At 47.3% G+C, this 21,954-nt stretch overlaps 1 protein-coding gene across 11 annotated transcripts in view; it reads right to left on the bottom strand.

The window, feature by feature from the left end:
* MGA (MAX dimerization protein MGA) overlaps positions 1–21,132 on the bottom strand; it is a 65,019-nt gene extending 43,887 nt beyond the window's left edge. For 6 of the 11 annotated variants that reach the window (XM_050711318.1, XM_050711317.1, XM_050711316.1 and 3 more), the window contains exons 1-5: positions 21,025–21,132; positions 9,470–10,611; positions 2,762–3,692; positions 2,332–2,419; positions 2,097–2,192 (exon numbers count right to left, since the gene is read on the bottom strand). In XM_050711318.1, the coding sequence (XP_050567275.1) occupies positions 2,097–2,192; positions 2,332–2,419; positions 2,762–3,692; positions 9,470–10,533 (2,179 nt within the window). In that variant the 5' untranslated portion in view covers positions 10,534–10,611; positions 21,025–21,132. Of the gene's footprint in view, positions 1–2,096; positions 2,193–2,331; positions 2,420–2,761; positions 3,693–9,469; positions 10,612–13,629; positions 13,747–21,024 lie in introns of those variants that run through there. The other 5 variants (XM_050711319.1, XM_035539389.2, XM_035539387.2 and 2 more) reach the window with 2 other exon arrangements.
* Positions 21,133–21,954: the final 822 nt, after the last annotated feature.

The following is a 21,954-nucleotide window of genomic DNA, read 5'->3' on the forward strand; positions in this document are numbered from 1 at the left end:
TTCTCCAGCTAGGTCGCTAATTCTACGAACAACTGTAGGAATTCTGCTCACTAGTTCTATGAACATTATACTAATGTAACTTTGAATTCCTTGGTAATAAATCAGAGTTTTAACTGCTCCTGTCCCTCTTTACCCCATTCTTCTAGCTGCAACAGATATCCTCAATTACCATTGTCTTAACTTCGCAACTCAACAGCAGTTGGGTTCAGAAAAAACTCCAACATATTCATGAATCTCAAAAGATACTTAAGCTTCTCAGCAGCATTATCCAACACCAAAAGCAGACAATGTCAAAATCGGTACTTCCATTTCCCATACCACAGGTGAGTGTAAGAAAGCCAGCAAGCTTCCACCATATGGCTGAAAGCACATTCAGAAGCATGCAGTTTGCATCTTCCAGAGAGAGGGGAGCCATGGCTCTTTGCCTTTTTTGTACTAGATCACATGGAGGCCAAGAAATTTCAAAGAACAAGTAACAAGATCAAGAAGACTAATCTGGCTACACCAAGCTCCAGGATGCTGACTTAGAATCAGTTTGCCTGGGAAAATACACTGTACTTAAGTTAGGCTGAGAGAGTTGGGTTTGTTTAGCCTAGAGAGGAAAAGGTTCCAGGCAGACCTTATAGCGGCCTTCCAGTGCTTAAAGGGGGCCTCCAGGAAACATGGGGAGGGGCTCTACAGGGAGCGTAGTGACACGACAAGGGACAGTGGCTTTGAACTAACAGAGGGGAGATTTAGATTGGATGTTAGGAAGAAGTTCTTCACTATGAGGGTGGTGAGGCAATGGCGCAGGTTGCCCAGAGAAGCTGTGGATGCCCCATCCCTGGAAGTGTTCGAGGCCAGGCTGGATGGGGCTTTGGACAACCTGATCTAGTGGGAGGTGTCCCTGCCCATGGCAGGGGGTTGGAAGTGAGTGATCTTTAAGGTCCCTTCCAACCCAACCCATTCTGTGACTCTATGATCTTGTTTCATTCACACTACATCCAGGGCAGACCTCTAAGAGCTCTCTAATACTCTTCTTGACTGCTTTGTAAAGGTAGAAGAAGGGACTCAACACTAGCAAGAAGCAAAGGCACCCCCCGTAAACAATTGCAAAAATTGACACATTTGATGTCACCATACACATGTGCATGAACCATTTGAGACAATCCATGGTTCTTCAGAGTAGGAATTCTGTTAGAACCCAAAATACATAGCATCATAGTCAATATCAGTATCTGGAGTCACAATTCCTACAGCACTACAATTATACGTGAGAAATTCAGGACCAGAACCTCCAGAGCACGAGGTACATGCTGCTTCAGTTTGGATCCGTTTCTTCATCAGCTGCTCTGATGCCTATGCCAAAGCCAGCGGTCTCAGGACTGGCATCACCAAAGACTTTCAACATCATCAGCAGAGAGAATAAGTTCTGCTGTGTTGATCCTTGACTTTCTTCTATCTGACCTCAGGACAAAACAGTGTAAGAGAGACCGCAAACTGCAAGTACCTTGCTTGGCCCTTCTATGTGACTAGTGGACCTGGATCTACAGCAACTCAAAGAAGCAGACTCCAACAGAGGAAAAGTTGTCTTAGTTAAGTGTTTCTGGATTTCTAGCTCCATCTGCTCTCTACAAGGACAAACTCCTTACAAAACAGGCACGGCCTGAAGTCTGAATGCTCAGCATCTTCTACAAGAGGCATATAATGACATGAAGTCTCTCGCTGTATGAGATTCAAACATCTTTTGCTTCCTCCATCTCTTCTTGGTTTCCAACATAAATGTGTGAAAACAAAAATATCTTTACTGGCTGGTTGAAACCACTTTTAAAGCCTCTAAGAAAAAATTGGGTCAGATACTTTAGATTTTCTGTCACTGCTACAAGCGGCAAGAGGGCTACTGACCGCAGTTTCACACAGTTTTCCTCTCATATTCTCCTACTTGTACATACACCCACGTACATTGTTCAACAACCAGTGTTTGAAAAAAAATAACCAACATCAGATGCCAACTATATTAGACATACATAGTATTATATCCAGTAGGAAACTATCAACTCTGTATGACTGAGTGTAATACACAACCAGCTGCAACAACATACACGCTGCACACTTACCTTCCTGAAGACTAGGATGTATTACTTGCTTGTGCCTTAAGGTTTTCAGCTCTTCCATCAATTCCTTTTCCAGTACTTGTATTCTTGCTTGGCAATCTGCTCAAAAAGTAAAATGAGACAATGTGTAAAAAGCATTTAACGTGGAAAAAAAAATGACTTAAACGTTTACATTTCCAGTGTGCCCTTGCTAATTCCCTTATTGTGAGGGACATCCACTTAAAAAAAAAAAAAGTACCTGGATCATTTGTAGTCAACAAGGGAGCCTGAAGATTCTGTGACTCTTCTCCTCCAGCTCTATCAACAGTGTGAATGTCAAGAGCTTCCTACATATATAAAGAGCCTTGAATAAGGTGCCTCAAAAACACTTACTTAGATGCAAACTAAGTCACATGAAATATCATTGTAACATTCCAAATACAAGACTGATAGACAAATCAGTATGCATTATTTTATACAGAACCCTAGATCCCAGTATTTCTCCAGAAATCATTAAGTAAGACAATGTTATAATTAACTTAGGGACAAGATAATAGATCTGGAAGGAGGCCATAACTCTCACAACTCGTTTTAAAAGAAAACATACCTTCTGCTTCTAAGTACAAAGAGATAGAAAATGATACATTTTTAAAGAGTTTTGAATTTTACTCAAATCAGTTTGGTCTTACCTTTGATGCAAAGGACACAAAGAGGACTCCATCGACATCTTCAAGGTCTGGCTTAACATCCGGAAGGATGCTCCCAGGCCCCAGAGGGCTGTTCTTGCTCGTTATTACAGGTTTCCCTATACCTTTAGGTGGCCGACCAGCTTTGGAGATTTTCAGTTTCCGTGGCCTTCCTCTTTTAGTTGTACCTGATGACATGGCGTTTTGATTGCTACCAGCACCTTTCATGGACACAGGATTCTTCAGTATTCCAGGCTTTTTTCTTCCACAGATCTCTTTATCTGAAAAGTGACAGCTTACAGAGCCCCTGAGATTAAAATTAGGTGATTTAGATAGAACCCATTGGGCCTCTTTGATTGAAGAGTATTTCTGTGACAGTTTACTCCCAGGAGATATTTTTTTCATAGCTATCTCCTCAGTTACAGTGGCTGCATCTGTGCAGGAATCTTTGTGATTTTCAAAACAAACAGGCAAAGAATCCAGTATTGCACTCAAAGGGGATTTATCCTTCTTGCAAGAGGACAGCATGGTCTGCGGCAGCTCAGAGATCTTCACTGTGCTCTTTGTGACTGCACACGGTTCCAAATAGACTACAGGCATCTTCCCACTATCCAATTTTAACATTTTTGCTTTGGCAACACCTGAAGGACTGGTTAGCATGCGCTTCCTAGGCCTGAATTCTCCATCATTCCCATCTGTTTCACTGCGCCTCCTCAGGCGTTTTTGTAGAATGGGATCATCATCATCAGTGTTGGAATACTCATCAGTTTCTTCATCTGTGTCTTCCTGTTTCACAGTTATTCCTTGTGTGCAAATACTTGTCTCGTAGTCATAGTCATCGACTGGCTCCTCTTTAATGACTACGTTGAAGTGTCCATTTGGATCCACTGGGGATGCCACTCGGGAACTGCTTTTGTAACTGCTAGTGATGGGACTGTGCAGGGGGGAAAGGGGAAAAAAAAAAAACAGATCTGTATCAAATCTCCTCCTCCACCCAAATTCCAACATTTCCCATAACCCTCTGTTATGTATCATGAAGAACTTCCAGGCATGAGTCTGCTAAATAAGCTGTCATTTACTAGCTTTCGTTTCAAGCAGTAAGCATTCAAACAAACAAAAAACAACATAAGGCATCACCGAAAACAATACAACTTCTTATCTGAAGGCAGCAGCATGATTTCCTTCCCCAGTAATATCAGGATTAACATTTGCATTTTTCCTATATAAGACAATATGAACTCATGCTAAGTTATGATGTTTTAAATGCTTAGAAGTGGACTTAGTTTGCTGTATATCTAATGGCCACCTTTGGAAAGCCACTGTACTTGAAAAAAAGAAGCCAAGTGAGTGCTTAATGCGCTTCAATTTACATGATTTAACTGAAATTTTAGTTAATTCATCCTGAAACCTCATGCAGAAAACTCCTAAATGAAACTATTTTTCAAAAACAGCTGCAGAATGTTAACCAGGTATTGAACCATGCTCTATCTTCCACACTTCATCTGAGTACTGACCTAACCAGAATTTGACACAGCATGCACTGGACGCTGCAGACAGCCAGTCACACTTCCAGGCTTCTTTGAGTGACAGCCATATCAGCCAGAAAACTACAGTCAGCCGTTTTGTTAAGAGCATCAAAAGCTGGCTCCTCAGCATCATAAGGGAAAGCTAAGATATGAAACCAGAAATTCAAACCCAGTACGAGCCTCAGAAAGTAACAGTCAGAACATTAAACATTACTAAAGACATCAGATGGCATTCCAACATTCTCTTTCTTTGTATTATACAGCATTATATATTAAAATTATGTTAAATTATTAAAACTGCATTGACATCGTGTAGTTACTCAAGTATTATTTATATATCAATATTTGTGTTAATGTTAACAATTTCAATAATTTAACAGTTTTAGTAATATATTATATATATTATATAAAGGGAATGCCGTTTTTTTTTTTAATAGAGTTTATATAGATTTATACATCTCCGTCCCTCCCTATGCAATGACTATGCTCAGTCGAATCCCAGGCTGGGATAGAGGAAGGGGAAGAAGACGAGGAAGAGGCTGCTTCCACCTCCATAGACTGAGGACATAAAGGAGAAAAGCCAGGACACACAGGAGTCATGACATGGAGCTGGGAGTCTCCAGCTCACAAAGACTGGCTGTGGTGTATGTAGGACAGGGAGCAGACAGTCAGGATGCACACTGATGTGTTTACATATAAAATTCCTAGGAACAAGACAGAACCTATCTAGAAAATCTGCCACAATTCAGAAGGACACTGAGTAACCAGAATTAAGCTGGAAGCAAAAACCTGCCTTGCAAAGGAATGGTGGGCTGCAGGAGAGTTGCAAACCACTCCCGTTTTGTTTACCATCTTCTCTGGCCATCAAGTTCTCTACTAAGTGTTTCTATCTTTCATTTCATTAAGAATGTCAAACGTAAGATTAAAAAGACTTTCCTCTTCAAGGACTTTACCATGAGAGAAATTGCAAGATGATACGCTTAGAGGTTCTGGACAGCTCCAGGTTCTGTCACATTAAAGACAGAGGTTTGTTCAGCATGGCAAATCCATTATCAAAGTGAATGGAATTAAGGAATCTGATTAAGCTGCTACTCTATCTGAACATTCTCTAAAATAAAGAAACAAAAAAACTAATGAGCTTGCTGGCCAAGAATAAATTTCTCACCTGAGTTCTACTGTTTCCAATTGGAAGCCCTGTAAAGCCTGGACTTCTCCAGACATTCTTCTTTATCCTTTGCAGGATGCATTACTTTCTAGGCAAGATGCATGCCTTTCTGTGAGGGATCTGGACAGTACCCAAAACAAAGAAGCCCTGCTGTAAAGAAGAAGTTTGTAGACACAAATGCTATTTTAGTCTGCATATTGCAAACTGTGAGCTAGATGAAGACAAGAGTGAGGTATCATCCATGTGTGTATGTATGAGAAGATCAAACACCCAAATGCTGACCAGCACTTGTTTAGATTTCAAATTCAGATGCAATTGTCAAGTTTTCACACAACAACAACAACAGTTTCTTCTTAGCAGTAATTTGTTTTGGCTCTTTATCTGTGATGTGCGCTATTTCCAACACAAGCAGCCACAGAAATATCCTTATATAGGCTCTTCCTATATGCTATGGGAAAATGAATCACACCAGTTTGTCCTCTCAAAATCCCCTGCTTAATCAGAGATCAGGTAGAAATGCTGAGATCATGTCTGAACTACCTTCTTCTTTGCCTGATGTGGGACAATGCTCATATTTAAACAAGTTTTTTATACCCCCAAGTAATATATTATTTGGTACCTCACAATAAAACGGTAAAAGCAGGGAAATTGTTTTCTTGCATTTTGCCAAATTCACCTGTTTAGCTGCTCTCTTACTGGAAGTATTGACGTAGATGGATTTTTCCAAGTGGATAATTTTAAAGTACACCATGGAACACATATCTGGATTATCTGGAATTAATCCAGCAATTGTAGCAATCTGTGATTGAGCTTTGATGGGTGATCACTACAGCACTCTCCCAAAAGGAAGTCAAGGAGGAAAGAAAATCGAAATGTCAGACTAAACACGAGACACCTAAATTACAAAAACAAGCCTATAGGAGCATTATAAAGAAAACAAACATTTCTGTATTTTTGAACCAAGAATTTCAAAAGATCTTGGACAGGAGAAGCGTGTACCAGCCTGCAAGATTTGCGAACTGGTGAATTTTGCCTGGGGTTCGCTCTATAACCCCAACATCCAAGAGGCTTCAGGCATAAACATTCATTTACAAGTGCCCACAGTTCAAATTAAACATTTTTTTTTCCTTACAGTGCACCTGATGAAACTGAACACACTACCAAAACATAGAGGAAAATACACCAGCTAGTATGAGAAGAATCCTTTATTTGCAAAGTGCGTTAACAACTCCAGATTACAATTATCCTCAGGTACACTCACCCTCCTACATAGCTCCATTTGCAGCAAGGCAAAGCCTTTGGTCAGCAAACCTGCGCACCGGGGGAACTATCACCCCCCACAGCACCAGGAACCTCACTTCCTTGGGGAGCACTGTCTGAGAGGCTGCAGCTCCCAGCTTCTAACTCTTCAACACATCTGAATCAGCCCAAATCACGACCCAGCATAAAGGCAAGATAGCACCCATCAACTTACGGGTAAGAGCTTGCCTACAAAAAAAAAGCATAGTTATATTTGTTGTTTGATAAAGAAAAATGCCACTTCTCAACCCCTTCCTTGAAAGGTTGCTGTATGTATGAACGGATCTCGGCTGCACTGCATGAGAACTGCGTGAACAGATCTGAAGGGACCAAGGAAAACTAGTGTCCTGAAGAACTCCAGCACAGAAAGAATTCTGCCAATTCTGAGGTGAGATCATTTCTTCTGTTTCCAAGTACAGAATCTGGCTTTTTCACACAGATTACAAAGTTTAAAACAAAAGGCTGGACAAAGCTTGAGGACTGTTTCAGGACTGTGATAACATTTATTCATCAAATGAGAAATACTTCCTGGCCCAGGTCAGAGAAAAACCCTTTACAGACTCCCTCTGTGCAGCTTTTAGCAAACTTTAGAGGTAAATTGGAGTAGATAGGTAAATTTAGAGGTAAACAGGAGTTGGACTCAATGATCCTTATGGGTCCCTTCCAACTCGGGATATTCTATGATTCTACGGTTCTAAACTTGTCTTAGATGAGAAACTAGAGAACACTACTAATACACTCTGAACCAGAAGAAACAGAGCCTACCAACTTGTATCACCTGTTCTTCAAAAGGTCCTCGAGTCCTTAAAATTATTTTATAAAATAAGTAACGGTGCTTTGTTCTAAAACAGCCAGAAAATTATAGGGTCAGATACTACCTGCACTTTCAGCACCACAGTCTTTATGCTTAGAGAAAGAAGGGAACCACTACCCAAGCTGTCTAGTTTAAATCTCTCTCCAAATTATTTGCTTCAATGACTCTTTTGCAAACAAAATGAACAATATAACCATGACCAAATATAACCATGACCAGAACTTTAAACTTTTTCAATTGTAGCCAACTCCAAGGAGAAAAATCGATTTTAAGATAAAATAATTTTACAAACTTTTCAGTCATTAGTTTCAGAGATTTGCTGGTTTACTTACAACATGTGAAGTTACCTAAACGCTGTCCCATGCTGTATTTTTTAGAATTAAAGATAGCCCATCCTGTCTGAAATCAGTTTACTTTCAGTCTTCAAGATGTGTTTCTCTAAAATTTCCACTTTTTGAGAATCTAAGCATTCTTCTCTAATACAATGGCATTGGAAGGTCCTACAGAAGAAAGGTTAGGACACCAGACCCCAAAGCAATTCCCGTGGTTGTAAGAGTAATTACAATGAGAAAGGCTCAAGGAATGGAGAACTTCTTTGTGATTCACAGTTTTGCAGTTACTCAAAAGTCAAGAACAAGCTTTCTGCAAGGAAAAAACAATCAAGCAAACCTCTGTTCTCTCTAAAACACACTAAATGTAGTACAGCCTTTGAAACAAACTATAATTATGTTATAAGTACCACATTTTTCTTCCAAGAAGTGACCTCTAATTACACCATCACCCTAATAGCCTAATTACATTGATAAAGTAGTTACCTGCAGTTAAATAATTTCTTGGCATGCTGATCTACATAAGGTTGCTTTTGTTACTCAATCTTTGGCAGATTAAGTCAGAGACGGACCTGAAGAAAAAGTGGCAGGAGAGAAACATGTTTTTTTCTTTAAACTGTTTCTTCAGGTTTGAAGTACTTCTCACATCTCTTGACAAAAATTAATTACTCAATAAATCTGCTGTTCCATTACTTATGTTTTGAAAAGTAAGATAAAGCATAGTAAAATTATAGGCTTGGCCAGATTTGCTTGCCCAACCCAAACTCTTGCTGGTTAGCAGAAACCCAAAGGTTCAACGCTACGGAGAGGCTCTCAATGTACTCTAGACTGCTTTACCACTATTTTTGAGAAGTTACAATGGCTCAAAAAGTCAAACCTGGATGAGTATGTAGCACAGAATTATCAAACAGCAATTTAGGGTCCAAGCAGTGTAGCAGTTATTCTGAAGTACTTTCCTAGGCACAGATTCTCTCACTTCCCAGCACACATGAAGTAACTGACTACCCGAAGACAGGCTAACCTCATTCTTCCTCAGGGCTAGAAGAATTCACACGAGCAGTTATTGACAAAACAGTGGCACGCTGCCAGTTACAACTGCCTTGTGGAAATCCCTACACACACCCAACCTAAATACCCTTACACCCCACACACCCTCACCCATCCTCTAATGAAAAGAACTGAAGAAATAGCTTGGCGGTAAACAACTCTAAAAAGAAAGGCAACGTTTTGATGACTGGAATGCACTCTGTTTAAAACTCTAAAAAGTAGTATTTACTCTTCTAAATTCCTATGAGGGTTAAGTGAAATCCTTCAATATTTCTTTACAAAAGGAGTTAAAGCAACACAGGAAAAAATGCCAAACTCTTGTACTCCTCATTACTGTGCATTAGAAAGTCCAGACTGATAGATGACCGTTCAAGGCAAAGAGAAGCTTTTACTAACATTAAGCGTTCCATCATTTCAGGTTAAGCAAACTTTAGCTGCAAAGATCCGTCTAATGGCCATCCCGTTACTTGACGTTTTACCAAGTTCCCCTGCTCAACCAGTATTTGTTCTAAAAGCAGAATGTTAACCCACCTTTCAGAGGCTTCCTGTTTTAGCTTTGGCATATCACCCGAAGCCAGGTCAGTGTCCAGGAAACCCATAAAGTCCCTTTCTGCATTAAAGGATTCTTTTTCCATATCAATGTCCGATGGGTTCTGACCAACGAATGAAGAATCTAAACTCCTCTGATGCAAACCTAACGCATCAACTTCAGCAGGGCGACCACGAAGGCTGGCAGAGCTAAAAACATTACCTCCTTCCAGTTCTAAGTTACTGTTTTGTTTCACATCACGCTGAGGCCGACTATTCAACCCATCATCTCTGAATCCTTTAGCAAAAGGATTGTAATCTATTTTCAGCTGGGTAATCTGTATGTTCTGGTAGGCCGTAACTGCAAAGAACTCTGTCTGTGGGAAGGTAAACGTGTGGACATCGGGGCCGTTGAGCTGAATGACTTCTGTGGCTTTGTCTGCAGGCACCAAGTGAAGTCGCGGCAGATAGCGGTGCATCGAATGCAGGATTATGTGACCCTCCTGGTCCAGGGTGTTGTTGGTGAGTTTGAGTTTGTAGAAGGACACCGGCTGGTGCATCCAGTAGCGGCCGGTGGAAGGCGACTGCGGGTGAATGAACACTCGCCCGAGGACGTGGGGTTCTGCCTTCCCGCTGGGCTCCCACCAGCGGCCGTTCCATTTGTACCGGTAATTGTCCACGGGGGAGATGTCCATGACCAGGATGTACTTCTGGCCGGCGTCCAGACCTGTAATCCAGTACCGGCAGTATGGGAACATGCGCCTCCCCTGCTTCGTCAGAATCATCTCGGTGTTGCGATGGTAGAACTCGTTCCACATGCTGTTGTTATCCAGGGTGACAGTGATGCCCCCCGAGACGCAGTCAGCTGGGAGGCAGGTCTTCACTTTGGATTTGACTGGAGCTGACACGCTGCTGGCAAGAGCGCAGGCATCGCGGTTCGCCACTAGGATTCCTTGGTCAGCTTTACCGTTCCCCTGCTGTTGTTTCAGGATGACAAAGAAAGCAGGTGCTGTACCAAACACTGCCCCGCCATCCCGGTTACCCAGCACAATCTGCTGTTTCTCCATGATGAGCACTGTTATAAGCTCTCAAATCAAAGGTAAATTCTACGCAGTTCTGATGATCGTCTACATGTGGTCGGCTTTCTGTAAAGAAAAAAAAAGGAAAGCCAGTTAAAGTTATTGAAATACACTCTCGTAAAAAGGTGTTAAAGTCTCATGAGAGATCCTTTTTATAACAGTTCTCCATATAGAAAACTTAAAAGATAATCACTACTATAAAATCAAGCACAATTAGGACGTATCAAGTCAAGTCTGCTTGTGCATATGTTCTTCAGGCCTCAGAGACGCAGGGTACAACATCCTTGAAGTGCATTTTCATTTCACGCTTTGCCATGACAGGGCTCTTTGCTTTGGTCAGTACATCAAAGCGTTCTTTGTTCTGATACTGGCTCAACGTTTTAGGTTTGCTTAAGAAACAGCATTTAGCAAACGTGCAGAAGTTTTCAGGAGAGCAAACAGCACGTTTCTGACACAAAGGCAGAAGTCATTTGCTCTTGCCAGAAATAAAGAGGTCCCAGTGGTCCTCTGGGAACGGGAGAAAAAAAAATTGTTTTCCTCAAATTTCTTTATTGAGAAAGACTAAGTTTGTGCGGTTGGGATTTCTTTGGGATCCCTTCCCTCCCCATAAACTTGAGATCTTCTAAAAGCTTGTTCAAGACAGAGACAAAGAATGGAAGGGCCAAAATAGTTCCAATGAGTACGCTTGGGGAAAAAATAGGCCAACTAACCTTCCAAAAGGCCATGCAGCTAAGATAAAATGGAAGAATGAAAAGCACGGGGCAAACTTAGCTAAATCTGTTTTCTAAATTATGAAAATATTTTAAGTAAAGTAAGAAAACATTGGTACTGATATGATTAGGACAATCATTGCTTAGAAAACTAAACAGTTTCCTCTACCTGCATATACATAATTCCAGCGTTTTGCGTCTAACCCACAGGTGAGTGTTTTATCAATATGCTAAGCCAGTAAAAAACATATACTATTTAAGCAGCTTGGAACATTTAAAGTAGCCTTCCAGTGCCTCACAAGACTGCCATTCCCCTACTCAGATATTTGTATTTTAAACACGATTACACACGGAATACCACACCAAAAAGAACGGCCCATTTTTGTATCAAATGCATAGCTGGGGGGAACCAGGAACCTGAAACAAGAGTGAATCACCATCACCAGGAGTTAGCTGGTTGAAAGCAATCAGATTTCTGCTCAGATAATTAACTTAGGCTCACAAGTTTTAAGTGAATCAGGTCTTCCGTAAGACACGTGTATTTTGTTAGGACTGCAGTACTGTAGGAGGAAGCACGCTGTCCAAGCCAGCAGCCACATGTATACAAGGAATGACCTCAAAGCTCAGGAGATGGGCGATTTATATCCCGTGATGAATGGTCTCGACACCTAAGAAATACAAGAGACCCGCTTCTACTCTTTCAGCTCAACGTTTTAGAATTTCATGTAAAAGTTAAATTAGGAGGGAAAAAAAAAAGCCTTCTCCACAGGTTTTGACCTGTGAAGTTACAAGACATGGTTTTCAGTTTTACTTTGAGGAGGAAACATTTATACACACACACACAACACTACTGAAAGGAACACAAAATTAATCAGTTGTGCAAAACCAGCTTCGTATTTTCTGTTTTACAAACGCTGCCTTGCTTTTTCAACAGAGCATTTTTGCAGTCCCCCAGAAGGCTTCCCTAAAAAAGCTCTAAACTATAAAAACACAATAGAGAAATAAACGTCTATTAATATCACAGGTCTGGGGAGCAGGGAGAAAGCATTCACATTCTAAGTTGTATGTGATTTCCCACTGACCTGCCATCTCTCTCCACACACACAGCATGTTCGTATGTATACTGAACGTAGGATCACAAAGTGAGTTCACGTTAATGCTGTGCACCATATAGCGAAATTGTAGTAGCTTATTGAGGAAATACACTGAGTGATTTTAAATGTGGTTTGAGATGTACAGAAAGCCTTTAACCTCACTTCAGGAAGAACTTACACATGCCAGAAATAAATTCAAAAGGTCTCAACAGCCATGCATTCAGCCAGAATTCAACACGTACAAAGAGCTACTGAGCCTGCTTTTGCTTTCCAATATTTAAAGTTCCTACATAGCACTAAAAGTTATTTCTACCATAAGCAGCGCTCACAGTATCTAGCACGTCTGAGATGCTTGTGGTTACAATGTGATTATACGCAATTACAGTAGCCAGGAGCTACGCTCCTTCAGCACTAACATCATCTGTTACAAGAACAATTTCACACGTTTTATTACACTTGGTCAGACACAGTAGCCACTTTTATTATAATGCGGCTTCGGTATTTCTTGTGTTGGGGTGCGCAGTTTCTGCTCCGGGCCAGCGTGCGCACTTGTGAAGCCTCAGGCTCTGATCAGCGTCAGCTATTCTTCAGCCATCCCCAGACCTCAAGTTGGAGAAGAGGCAGCTCCCTAGGGAGCCAACTGGGCAAAAGCAGCGCAAGTCGCCCGGCGCCGTGCAGGAACGCAGCCGGATCCCTTCAGGCAGGGACCCAGGCTGCTACGTGCGAACACGGAGCTCCGGGGGTTTCCGCGCCGCAGAGCGGAGCCCGGCCGGCCCGGGGCGCAGCGCCGCCGCCGCGTTGCCGACGGGAGGCGGGCGCGGGCTCCAATGGCAGCGGGCGCTGCAGGCGCGGCGCTGCCGTTCAACCGCGCGGCAGCGGCGCCGCCCGCCCGAGCGAGCGGCCGAGGCGGCGGGAGCCGAGCGGAGCCGAGCGCCCCCCCCCGCGGCCGGAAGCCTCGGCCGGGGGCGGGCGGCGGGGCGGGGGCACGTGCGGGGCCCCCGGGGCCGCCCCTCGGCGGGGCAGCGCCCGGCGACAAGGGCGCGGCGGCGGTCGCGCGGGGCGGCCCCGGGGCGGTCCCGAGGCGGTGCGGCGGCGGCGCCTCGCGCGGCGGCGGTGCGGCGGGCGGCCGCGGCGGGCCCGGCCGGGCGGCGCCTCGTGGCGGCGCCTGGTGTTAATTTTCGCAGCTGGGGCGGGAGGCGCGCGGAGGCGGCGCGGCCGGCGCGGGGAGGGAGGGGGGAGGGAGGGGAGGAGGGGGGCGCGCGCCCGCTGCCCGTAGTTACCGTGCGGCGCGGCGGGGCGGGGGGAGCGCCGCGCTCCCCTTCTCCTCACGCGGACCGTGTGTCCGCCAGCTGGGGACAACGTGCGTGCGCACCGCTCTGACGTCACCGCGCCGCCACGCGCGCACGCGCGCCGCCCGCCGGCGGGCTCCCCCCCCCGCTTCCCTCCCCTCCCTCCCGCCTGCCCGTCACGTGCCCGCGCCGACAGCGCCGGGCTCGGCTCGCGGGCCCGCGCCGCCCCGCGCCGCGCGCGCGGAACCTTCTGGAAGCGGCGCGGGAGCGGCGCCGCCCCGCCTGCGGCCGCCGCCTTCGAAGCCCCGCGGGGCTCCCAGCCGCCGCCCCGGCCCCGCCCCCGCCCGCGCGAGGCCCCCGCCCGCCCCGCTCCCCCCCGGCCCCGCCTCGGCCCGCGGGGCCGCCCCCGGCGCTGCCACACGACGGCCGGGCGGCGGCGCAGGCGGGCCTCCGCCGGGCCCCTCCCTCGACAGCCCCCGGGGCCAGGAGCGGCCGGAGCCCCCCCGCCTGCCTCCGCTCGGCTCCTCGCGGAGCGGCCCCGGCCGATCCCGCACCGCCCCCGGCCGAAGCAGCCGCAGCAGGGCCAGCGCCCCCGCGGCTCCCATAGCAACCGAGCGCCGTGCCGCGGAGAGCGGCCCCCGGCACGTCACCACAGAAATCACATTGCTCAGGCACTTGGAAAACGTGCATCAAATCGCAACGTCGGCACGTCTGAGAGGGAAAGGCAGGCAGCGTTTTTTTTCCTTTTATTCCTAGCTCGAGATCATTCTAGTTAAAATGAAGACTCCGTACAGAGAAACCAACTAAATACACAATCCTGCCGGTATGAAACAACGTACAGCTGTGCTTTTGATACCGCCCAGCAGCTCAAGAAGGAGAGGCAGAAGGCGGCATTCAGCCCCTGTACTGGGGGCAGAAGGGTGGGGTCAGGGACAGGTCACACCCAAACGCTGCTAACCACAGGTTTGGGAGCGAGGAGAGAAGAAAGGTTCAGAGGAATGAGCAGGAAGGCACGAAACCTCACAAGGAGACAGTATTCTTTTGGCTAAGGTCATGTTCAGCCATGCTCTGAAGCAGCTTCACACGATGGTTCTCACTGAGAAGTTCCTGAAGTACCTCAGCACAAGAAAAAAGTGCTTTTGTACTTGATGCAGCAAATGGGAAGCCAGGGGAAGGAAGGAATCAAGAAAGCATTTTAGTTCAGTTGTACATTAAAAGCATTTATTGTAATTCAACTTGTGAACGCTTCATTTAACTGACTGGATTAGGAATCCCCTAAGTATAATATCTGAATCCCAGCTGTTATCCACAATCCTTTCTGATGCTTTCTCCTTCCTTTGTACGTTCTCCCTTCTATCCCATTTTCTCTAAACACACCATTTTCAAATCTCACATTTCGTACTTCTGGACATTTCTCTCCTTCTGTCCTCCCTCTTCTGCCCCAGTCTCCCCTGTCTTCATGCACCCTTCCCGTACAACCCCCAAGAGACTCCACGCAGATGTAAAGGAGCAACAGCAGAGGCTTCCCGTGCACCGATCTTCTCAGTAGTAACCGCCTCACAGGCGGGATGCACAGAGGCACACTGTTAAAGGCAGGGCTCGGTGGTTTTACCACCAAGTTATCTGCACCTGGTTTATAACTTCATCACTGTAAGCCTCCCTGTTAAGCATGCCAAAAAAATGTTTGCTGGTTACAAAACTTGGAACGCTTCCAGCATTCCCTACACTACAACGCTACAGAGGAAGTTGTGATTGCGCATTTTCCACCGCGAGAGAAAGTGGAAGGCACAGACTGTATCTTCTGGGCAAGACTCAGGCGCACCCAGGTGTAGGGGAGCTGAAGGAACGGCTGCTGTTGTACTGCTGTACAGACCTTATTCCAAAATAGAAGTTATGCCTGTTCAGTGATCCTGATAAAAACGTGAATTCCTTTTATTAGGTATGGTGGTCATCACATTTTAGGGCCACAGGATACACTGACGCACAACTGTATGTTAAGCAACACATTTCCGAATGGTGATAGTAAGAAGTCTGTCCCCCCGCCCACCTTTACTAAGAGGCCATTTACACCAACCAATCACTCAGAGCAGCTGCACTACACCGAGAGGCAGATAGGGCCACAGGCACACGGCACGTGTCCCTGTGATAAGAGAAGCAACACCAGGGACTGTTGACGCTACCAGGGATTTTGCTACCAGTTTACCTAACTCATGTAGTAAGCCTTGCCGGAACAAAAGTAGAGCCTTGTGTTTATCAGAGAGCAGATTCACCAGTACAGGTCAGAGAAGTTCCATGACCTCCCACCAGCTCAAGTAACCCCGTTCTGAGCAGTTTACAGCTGACGAGAAACCAGAGCACTGCAATAAAGAACTGTCCATTTTGATCAGTCAGACCAGCAGTTCTAAGCCTTGTTTGTGCTAGACACCAACTGGTAGCAGAGAAAGGAACTGGCCTGCACCAACTGCATACTGCCCTCCACAATCAGTGGAGTCACCTGATAGTAACTAATAACGTAATGGTCATATCAGAAACTCTGAAGTTCACTACCCAGCAGTGCTTTGCAAAACCTCGAAAGCATAAACTACAATCTTTACAGACTGTATTTCCCAACACTATTTCCTAAAACACGGTATTTTGAGCGCGTGTCATGCAAACCACATTCTTTCTTTCAGTAATGCCTGCAAGCATAGAGCACCAATTCCCAGCCTACCCACCACAAATAACAGCCACCGTAACTTTCACCAACCAGCAGTCCACAGACTGGCTAGTTGGAGCTGGACTGAAAACCTGCGCTTTTCAGCCAGTCTTACTTCTAACCCCTCTCAAAAATAAATAAATAAATAAATCCGTAGCAGACCACCAGCTGGAGGGTCACAATGCTCAGGCTTTGCTAGGTGGGTATGAGGAGAGCAAGGCATCTTGCAGACAGTTAGGCAGAACTTAACGGTTGCAAACCTGCGGAAAACATAAAAGAGGTGCTGATGGTGTTTTTTGTTAGCAGTCATCTCTTCGGTCTGAACACGGAGAGCCCTACTGCAGAAGTAGAGATACAACATCAGACTTGTGTCAGATGGCGTACTTTGAGATATGGTACATGAAAGGCACTACTACTGGGGTATAACGGAGGCTTTCAGCTCTCACATTCACTAGCTAAAAGTGACAGCAGCTGAAACTACACTCACTAGCTGGAAAGGACAGCTACCAAAACAACCGTGGCAATACAATACTCCCAGCAGAAGTGAGTCAGCAGAGTCTTAGTCTATAAGTCTGCCAGCAACAAAGACCAGGCAGCCCTGAAAATCATACCAAGTCCCAAGTCGTGGCCACAAAAAACATTTATAAAGACCTGGAAATCCAGTGATGTTATAAATAGTACGAAGTGTTGTGCAATGTGTACGCTAGAAGGGTTAAAATACAAAAATACGCTTTCTTTAGCCAATGCTTTGCCACTTGGGCGAATGATTAACACAGTAGCACGCAGCAAGAAAGTCTGTTAATTCTCAAACTCCATGCTGGATTAAACTGCTCCTCTCAAGGTATACAGTCCCATTTGTATACCATTACTTGTCCCAACGCTCTCCAACTACTTCTCCAGAAGAGTTTTGGCCTGCCAGAGCTGAGTGTTTGCTGTACACAGATGTCACACCATATGTAATGGCTCTGGACCCCTGTGCTTAGGCAACAAAATCCCACCCCAGATCTACTTAAAAAAAGAAATGGTTTACACCACGTAGTTGTGGCAGAGAAGTAGCTTAAGTTCTTCCTTTAGTTACAGTGAGGAAGTATAATTTGATGTCAAGAAGATTACAGGTCTAAGTGGTGGCAGAACCTAGCTGTGGCCTAAGATAAAAAAAAAGACATTTTAAGAAATGGACTGTTGCAGGGGAAAACAAAAAATAGTAAGAAAACTGCTTTTCCAGATTGTGGTTTCCTTGTTGATGCAAATATACCAAAACGCACGCCCTACCTGCGCAGAGAACTCACTTATCCCCAACGTGCAGGAATGACACAGCTTGTGAGACGTCACATTTCAGCCCAGAGCCTGACTTTATAGTAAAACCCAATTCACTTCTCAGCACCCGGAGCTCTGACTATTCCCAGCTGACTAGCTGGTAGCTCAGGAAGTGCTTCATAGACCGACAGCTGCACCCCTGCAAAAGCTGCTGTTTCTATTCTGCGGGCAAACACTTGGGGGAGGGAGGAAATACCTGCACCAGCCTCTCCTACAGAAAAAACTCTGCCAAGCGTGTCACAACTTTCAGTCCGCCTTAAAGTTAGTGTTTTGTTTGACACCATTAATCCCACAACACAGTGTGCAATATCCAGTCTCTAAGGAGCTACCTGAGCTTTGGGGATACACAGAGATCCTCCCAAACACCGAAGGCTACAAAATGGAAACACACAACCCATTTATACAAGTTATGAACCACTGGGGAGAAGAAAGGGAGAAATGTCAGTGTTCACTGCAAATAACCAGTGTTCTACTTGTGTAGGTATTTACAGTGTGTTATTATTTCAATATTTAAAATAAAGCATTTTAATTACTCCCCCTATTTTTCATAAAGTCATTAATATGCTGTGTTTTTTCAATATGCTATTCTTCCAACTACGGGAAGTTACAAGATAAAAGAAGAAACCATTTTTTTCTGCTCTCTCCCATGTAATATTGGCCATAATCAACAAGAGCAACACCATTTTGACAAATTTCAGTCCCTTCATAGCCATCACAAATAACTTTTATCGCATGCACATATCTCCAGCTGAGGATCTTCTCCACATAATAGAAAAAAATAAGAGCCAAAAACATGAACATTCAGCAGAGCAAGTCAGGAAATTAAGGAAGACTTTATCTGAGCTCAGGACTATGCTACTCATTCAGCTCATGCTTTGTAGAGATGCTCATTGCTACGGAGTCGCCAGTGGCTCTAGTGCATCAAATTGTAACCATCAGGAAAACCCTGTTCAGTTACGACAAAAGGAGAGTACTGCAATTAAAGCACCGGACTGTTGGCGATGGGTTCCAAGTTTCATATCCATCTTCATTTCTGACTTACCCTGCGGTCACGCCAACCACGCAACATTAATATTAGCAAAAAGCACTGCACTGCAAGAGTCAGCAAAACAGCACAACTCCATCATCCCAAGTATCTGCGTAACTGTACTTAGGTCACAACCTAAACTGGTCACGACCTTGTTGTTTTCCAAAGTGGCTTTTCCTGAAGATAGAGACTGTAGCAATGAATGCAAACATTTTCATTGTAGATACACTTTATCTGGCTTCTGCACTCCATCTTCTGTCTTCTGTAATGTTCATATCCCTTACTGCCTTCCTATCTGGGCCTTGATTTGGTTTTTGTTAAACAGGCTCTTCTGGCTACTTTCTTCTCATGACAAGCCTTCACCATTCTTCTCACCCAAATTGTTCTCACTCCATTCTTCCTTATCCAGATCAGAAAGAGACACATCAAGGATTTATCATAGGCACTAGAACAGCCAGAATCCATCAGAGAAGGAAAGAATATTCCATCTCACTGTGGAGAGAGAATCTCTGCCATCATAATTCACTGCTGGATTCTAAAGTCACACAGTATTTAAAAACACAGCAACCAAACAAAAACCCCACCACATCCTTAATTATTGAAGAACAAAACCTCAAGAAGAAAGTCTTGCTGGTATTGCAGCTAATGGGACTGTTGCCTACTTGCATATCATGTCTCCATTTTTTTAATAGATCCTCTGCTGCCCATGCAACAGCAAATGGACAAACAGCTGTTCTCAGGTGAAAGCTCTTCCTCACTCCTCTAAGGCACAGATCTATTTCCACCATGTCTGTAAGCATCTTGGACTTCCAGTTCCTCAGGAAATTAAGCTTTAAACAGTCAACATACAGTCACATGCTTTAATGTAATCTAGTGTAAAGAATTGGTATTAGTGAAAAAAAATTATTTCCTTTTTTTTCCCTGGTAGACAACCAAGCAAGTTTATTAACAAGTGGGACTAACATTGGCTTCATCCAGTTGCATGTTAACCTCCCAGCAGCACATGCTGCACTGAGCAAGCAGTAGGTGAGTTTAGTAGCTGGTGCTGCCTGACAGAATACGTAAGTGAATTAATTTTGCCATCTCTGCCAGGACTAAGAAGTAAGCTATTTTCCCACAAACACATACATAGGCATAAAAATGCTCGCCCACAGCAAGACTTTCAAGAAGAATCAATTCCCCATTCCGGTTCTCAATAGATTCACAAACAAAACAACCTGTGCCTGAGGGCACCAAAAGGGTGCTGCGGCAGCGTGCTGAGTGGCTGCATTGGGCAGAGCGCCCTGAATCGCTATTTCCCCTTGCAGCCTGCCCTCTTCTTCACGAGACCTTCAGTTTTCACAGTCTGTACTGTCTTCAAATCTTCAAGGAGATTTGCCAAGGGAGACTGAAGACGACCTGTGAGCTCAGAAGCCACGCATCAACAGCGTCACAGCGCAAACGCACGAGCTCTGACATCTCAAGGAACGAGGCGAAAAGCCCAAACCACGCTACTGGAAAGCTACTGGAAGCCACTCAGCCTGCCAGGCTGAAGGAACAACCGCAAACCCTCACGCCTACCGGTTACAAACGGCGCTCCCCGGCTCCCTTTGAAACCGGGGACGCCCCGCGGCGCCACCCCGGGGCTGCCGGCGCACTCGCCCCGCACGAAGCCGCGGCGGGGCCGGGCAGCGCCCGGCGGGGGCCGCCTGCAGAGGGAGCGGCGGGGCGGGGCTGGAGGGAGCGCTGCCCAACGGCCGCCTCACGCGACGTGCCCGGGCGCACGCGCGGCGCCGCGGGCCAACGGCCGCCCGCGAGCCGTTACGCCCCGCCTCACCCCCCCGCACGTCCCCTCCGCGGGGCCCGCTCGGCAGGGGGCGGGCGCGGCCCGCGGGGCCGGGGCGAAGCCGTGTGACGGGAGGCGCCGGGCACGCCCCCGACGGGGCGGGGGGACAAGGCCCCAGGAGCCCGCCGGCCCCGGGAGGCGGCAGCTGCGCGGGGCCGGGCCGCACCGGACCCTTCCCGGGCGGAGGGTGGAAGAAGGCAGCGGGCAGCCCCGCCGCCCCGTCCGCCCCTCACAGCCGGCACACCCAACCCCGGGCACCCCCACCCCCGGGCACCCCCACTCGCGGTGCGGCGGCGCCGGCCGCGACCCCGGAGGGGAGCGGCGGGTTAGGAGCGATCGCCGCCCGCCCGCCGCCGCTCCCCGGTCCGCTCGCCTCAAACGCGGCCCTGCCAGCGCGCACGTGTGATTGGGCCGCCGCGCTCACGTGACGCGCACGCCTCACGCCGCCTCCTCGAGCACTGCTCCAGCCCCGGGGGCGCGGGGGGGGGCGCGGCGGGCAGCGGCCGGCCGGCCGCCTCCTACCTGCCTCCCGCCGCCGGCTCCGGGGGCGCCGCGCACCGCCCCGGCCCACGCGGCCCGCTCGCGGCTCCTGCGGCCTTCGCGTGCCACGCGCACCCTCCTGCCGTCCTCATTGGCTGCGCCGGCCCATCACGTGGGCCGCTCCCGTTTTTGCCTTCCCCCCCCCCCCACCCCCCTTCCCGCCTCTCCTCGGCCGGGGCCGCCCCCGCGGGAGCAGGGCGCTGGCTGCGGCGGCGCGCGGCCGTTACCGGGGCCGGGAGGGGGGGGGGAACAACCGGGAGGGGGGAGCAGCGCAGCGCGGCGGCGGCCGCGGCAAAGCTGCCTCGCGACGCCCGCCGGCAGCGCGCCGCTGATTGGCCGGCGCCGCCCGCCGACGCGCTTCCGCCCTGCTGCTGCTGCCGCCGCCCTTGCCGCCCCTCCCCCGCCGCGGCGCGAGGGAAGCGCGCGCGGCCGGGCCGCCGCGGGCAGGGGGCACAAAATGGCGGCCGGAGCCGCCGTCGGGGGGCTACCGCCGCGCCCCCTCACGCCCCGCTCGCCCGTCCCGCGAAACCGGCGGCTCGCGCCTTGGGGAACCGAGGGGCTTGTGGAAGCCAAGGGCGTGTGCGCCCCAAAAAGCGGGCAGAAACGGGCGCTGCCTTCCCTAGTTATAAATAAAATTAGTTCGGAGTAACGCAGGTTGTGAGGGGGCGGGAGGCAGGAAGCGTGACACACGGGAGCGGCGAGGGGCGCCCGGCTGCCAAAGCTGTTACTCGGTGTGTTTGCGCCTGCCGAACTCCAACCCCCGTAAACAAACTTTCTCCCATTAATAACACCCGTTTATAATTAGTCGTAACGCGAAAATAATTACGCTTAAACAACAATAATTGCTTTTCACAACAACCACCACCCTCACGCCTGAAGTGTGCTGTTTAAAGGCTTGAATCAATCATTCAG

Source organism: Cygnus atratus, chromosome 5, assembly GCF_013377495.2.
Source record: "Cygnus atratus isolate AKBS03 ecotype Queensland, Australia chromosome 5, CAtr_DNAZoo_HiC_assembly, whole genome shotgun sequence".
Classification (NCBI taxonomy): Eukaryota; Metazoa; Chordata; class Aves; order Anseriformes; family Anatidae; genus Cygnus; species Cygnus atratus.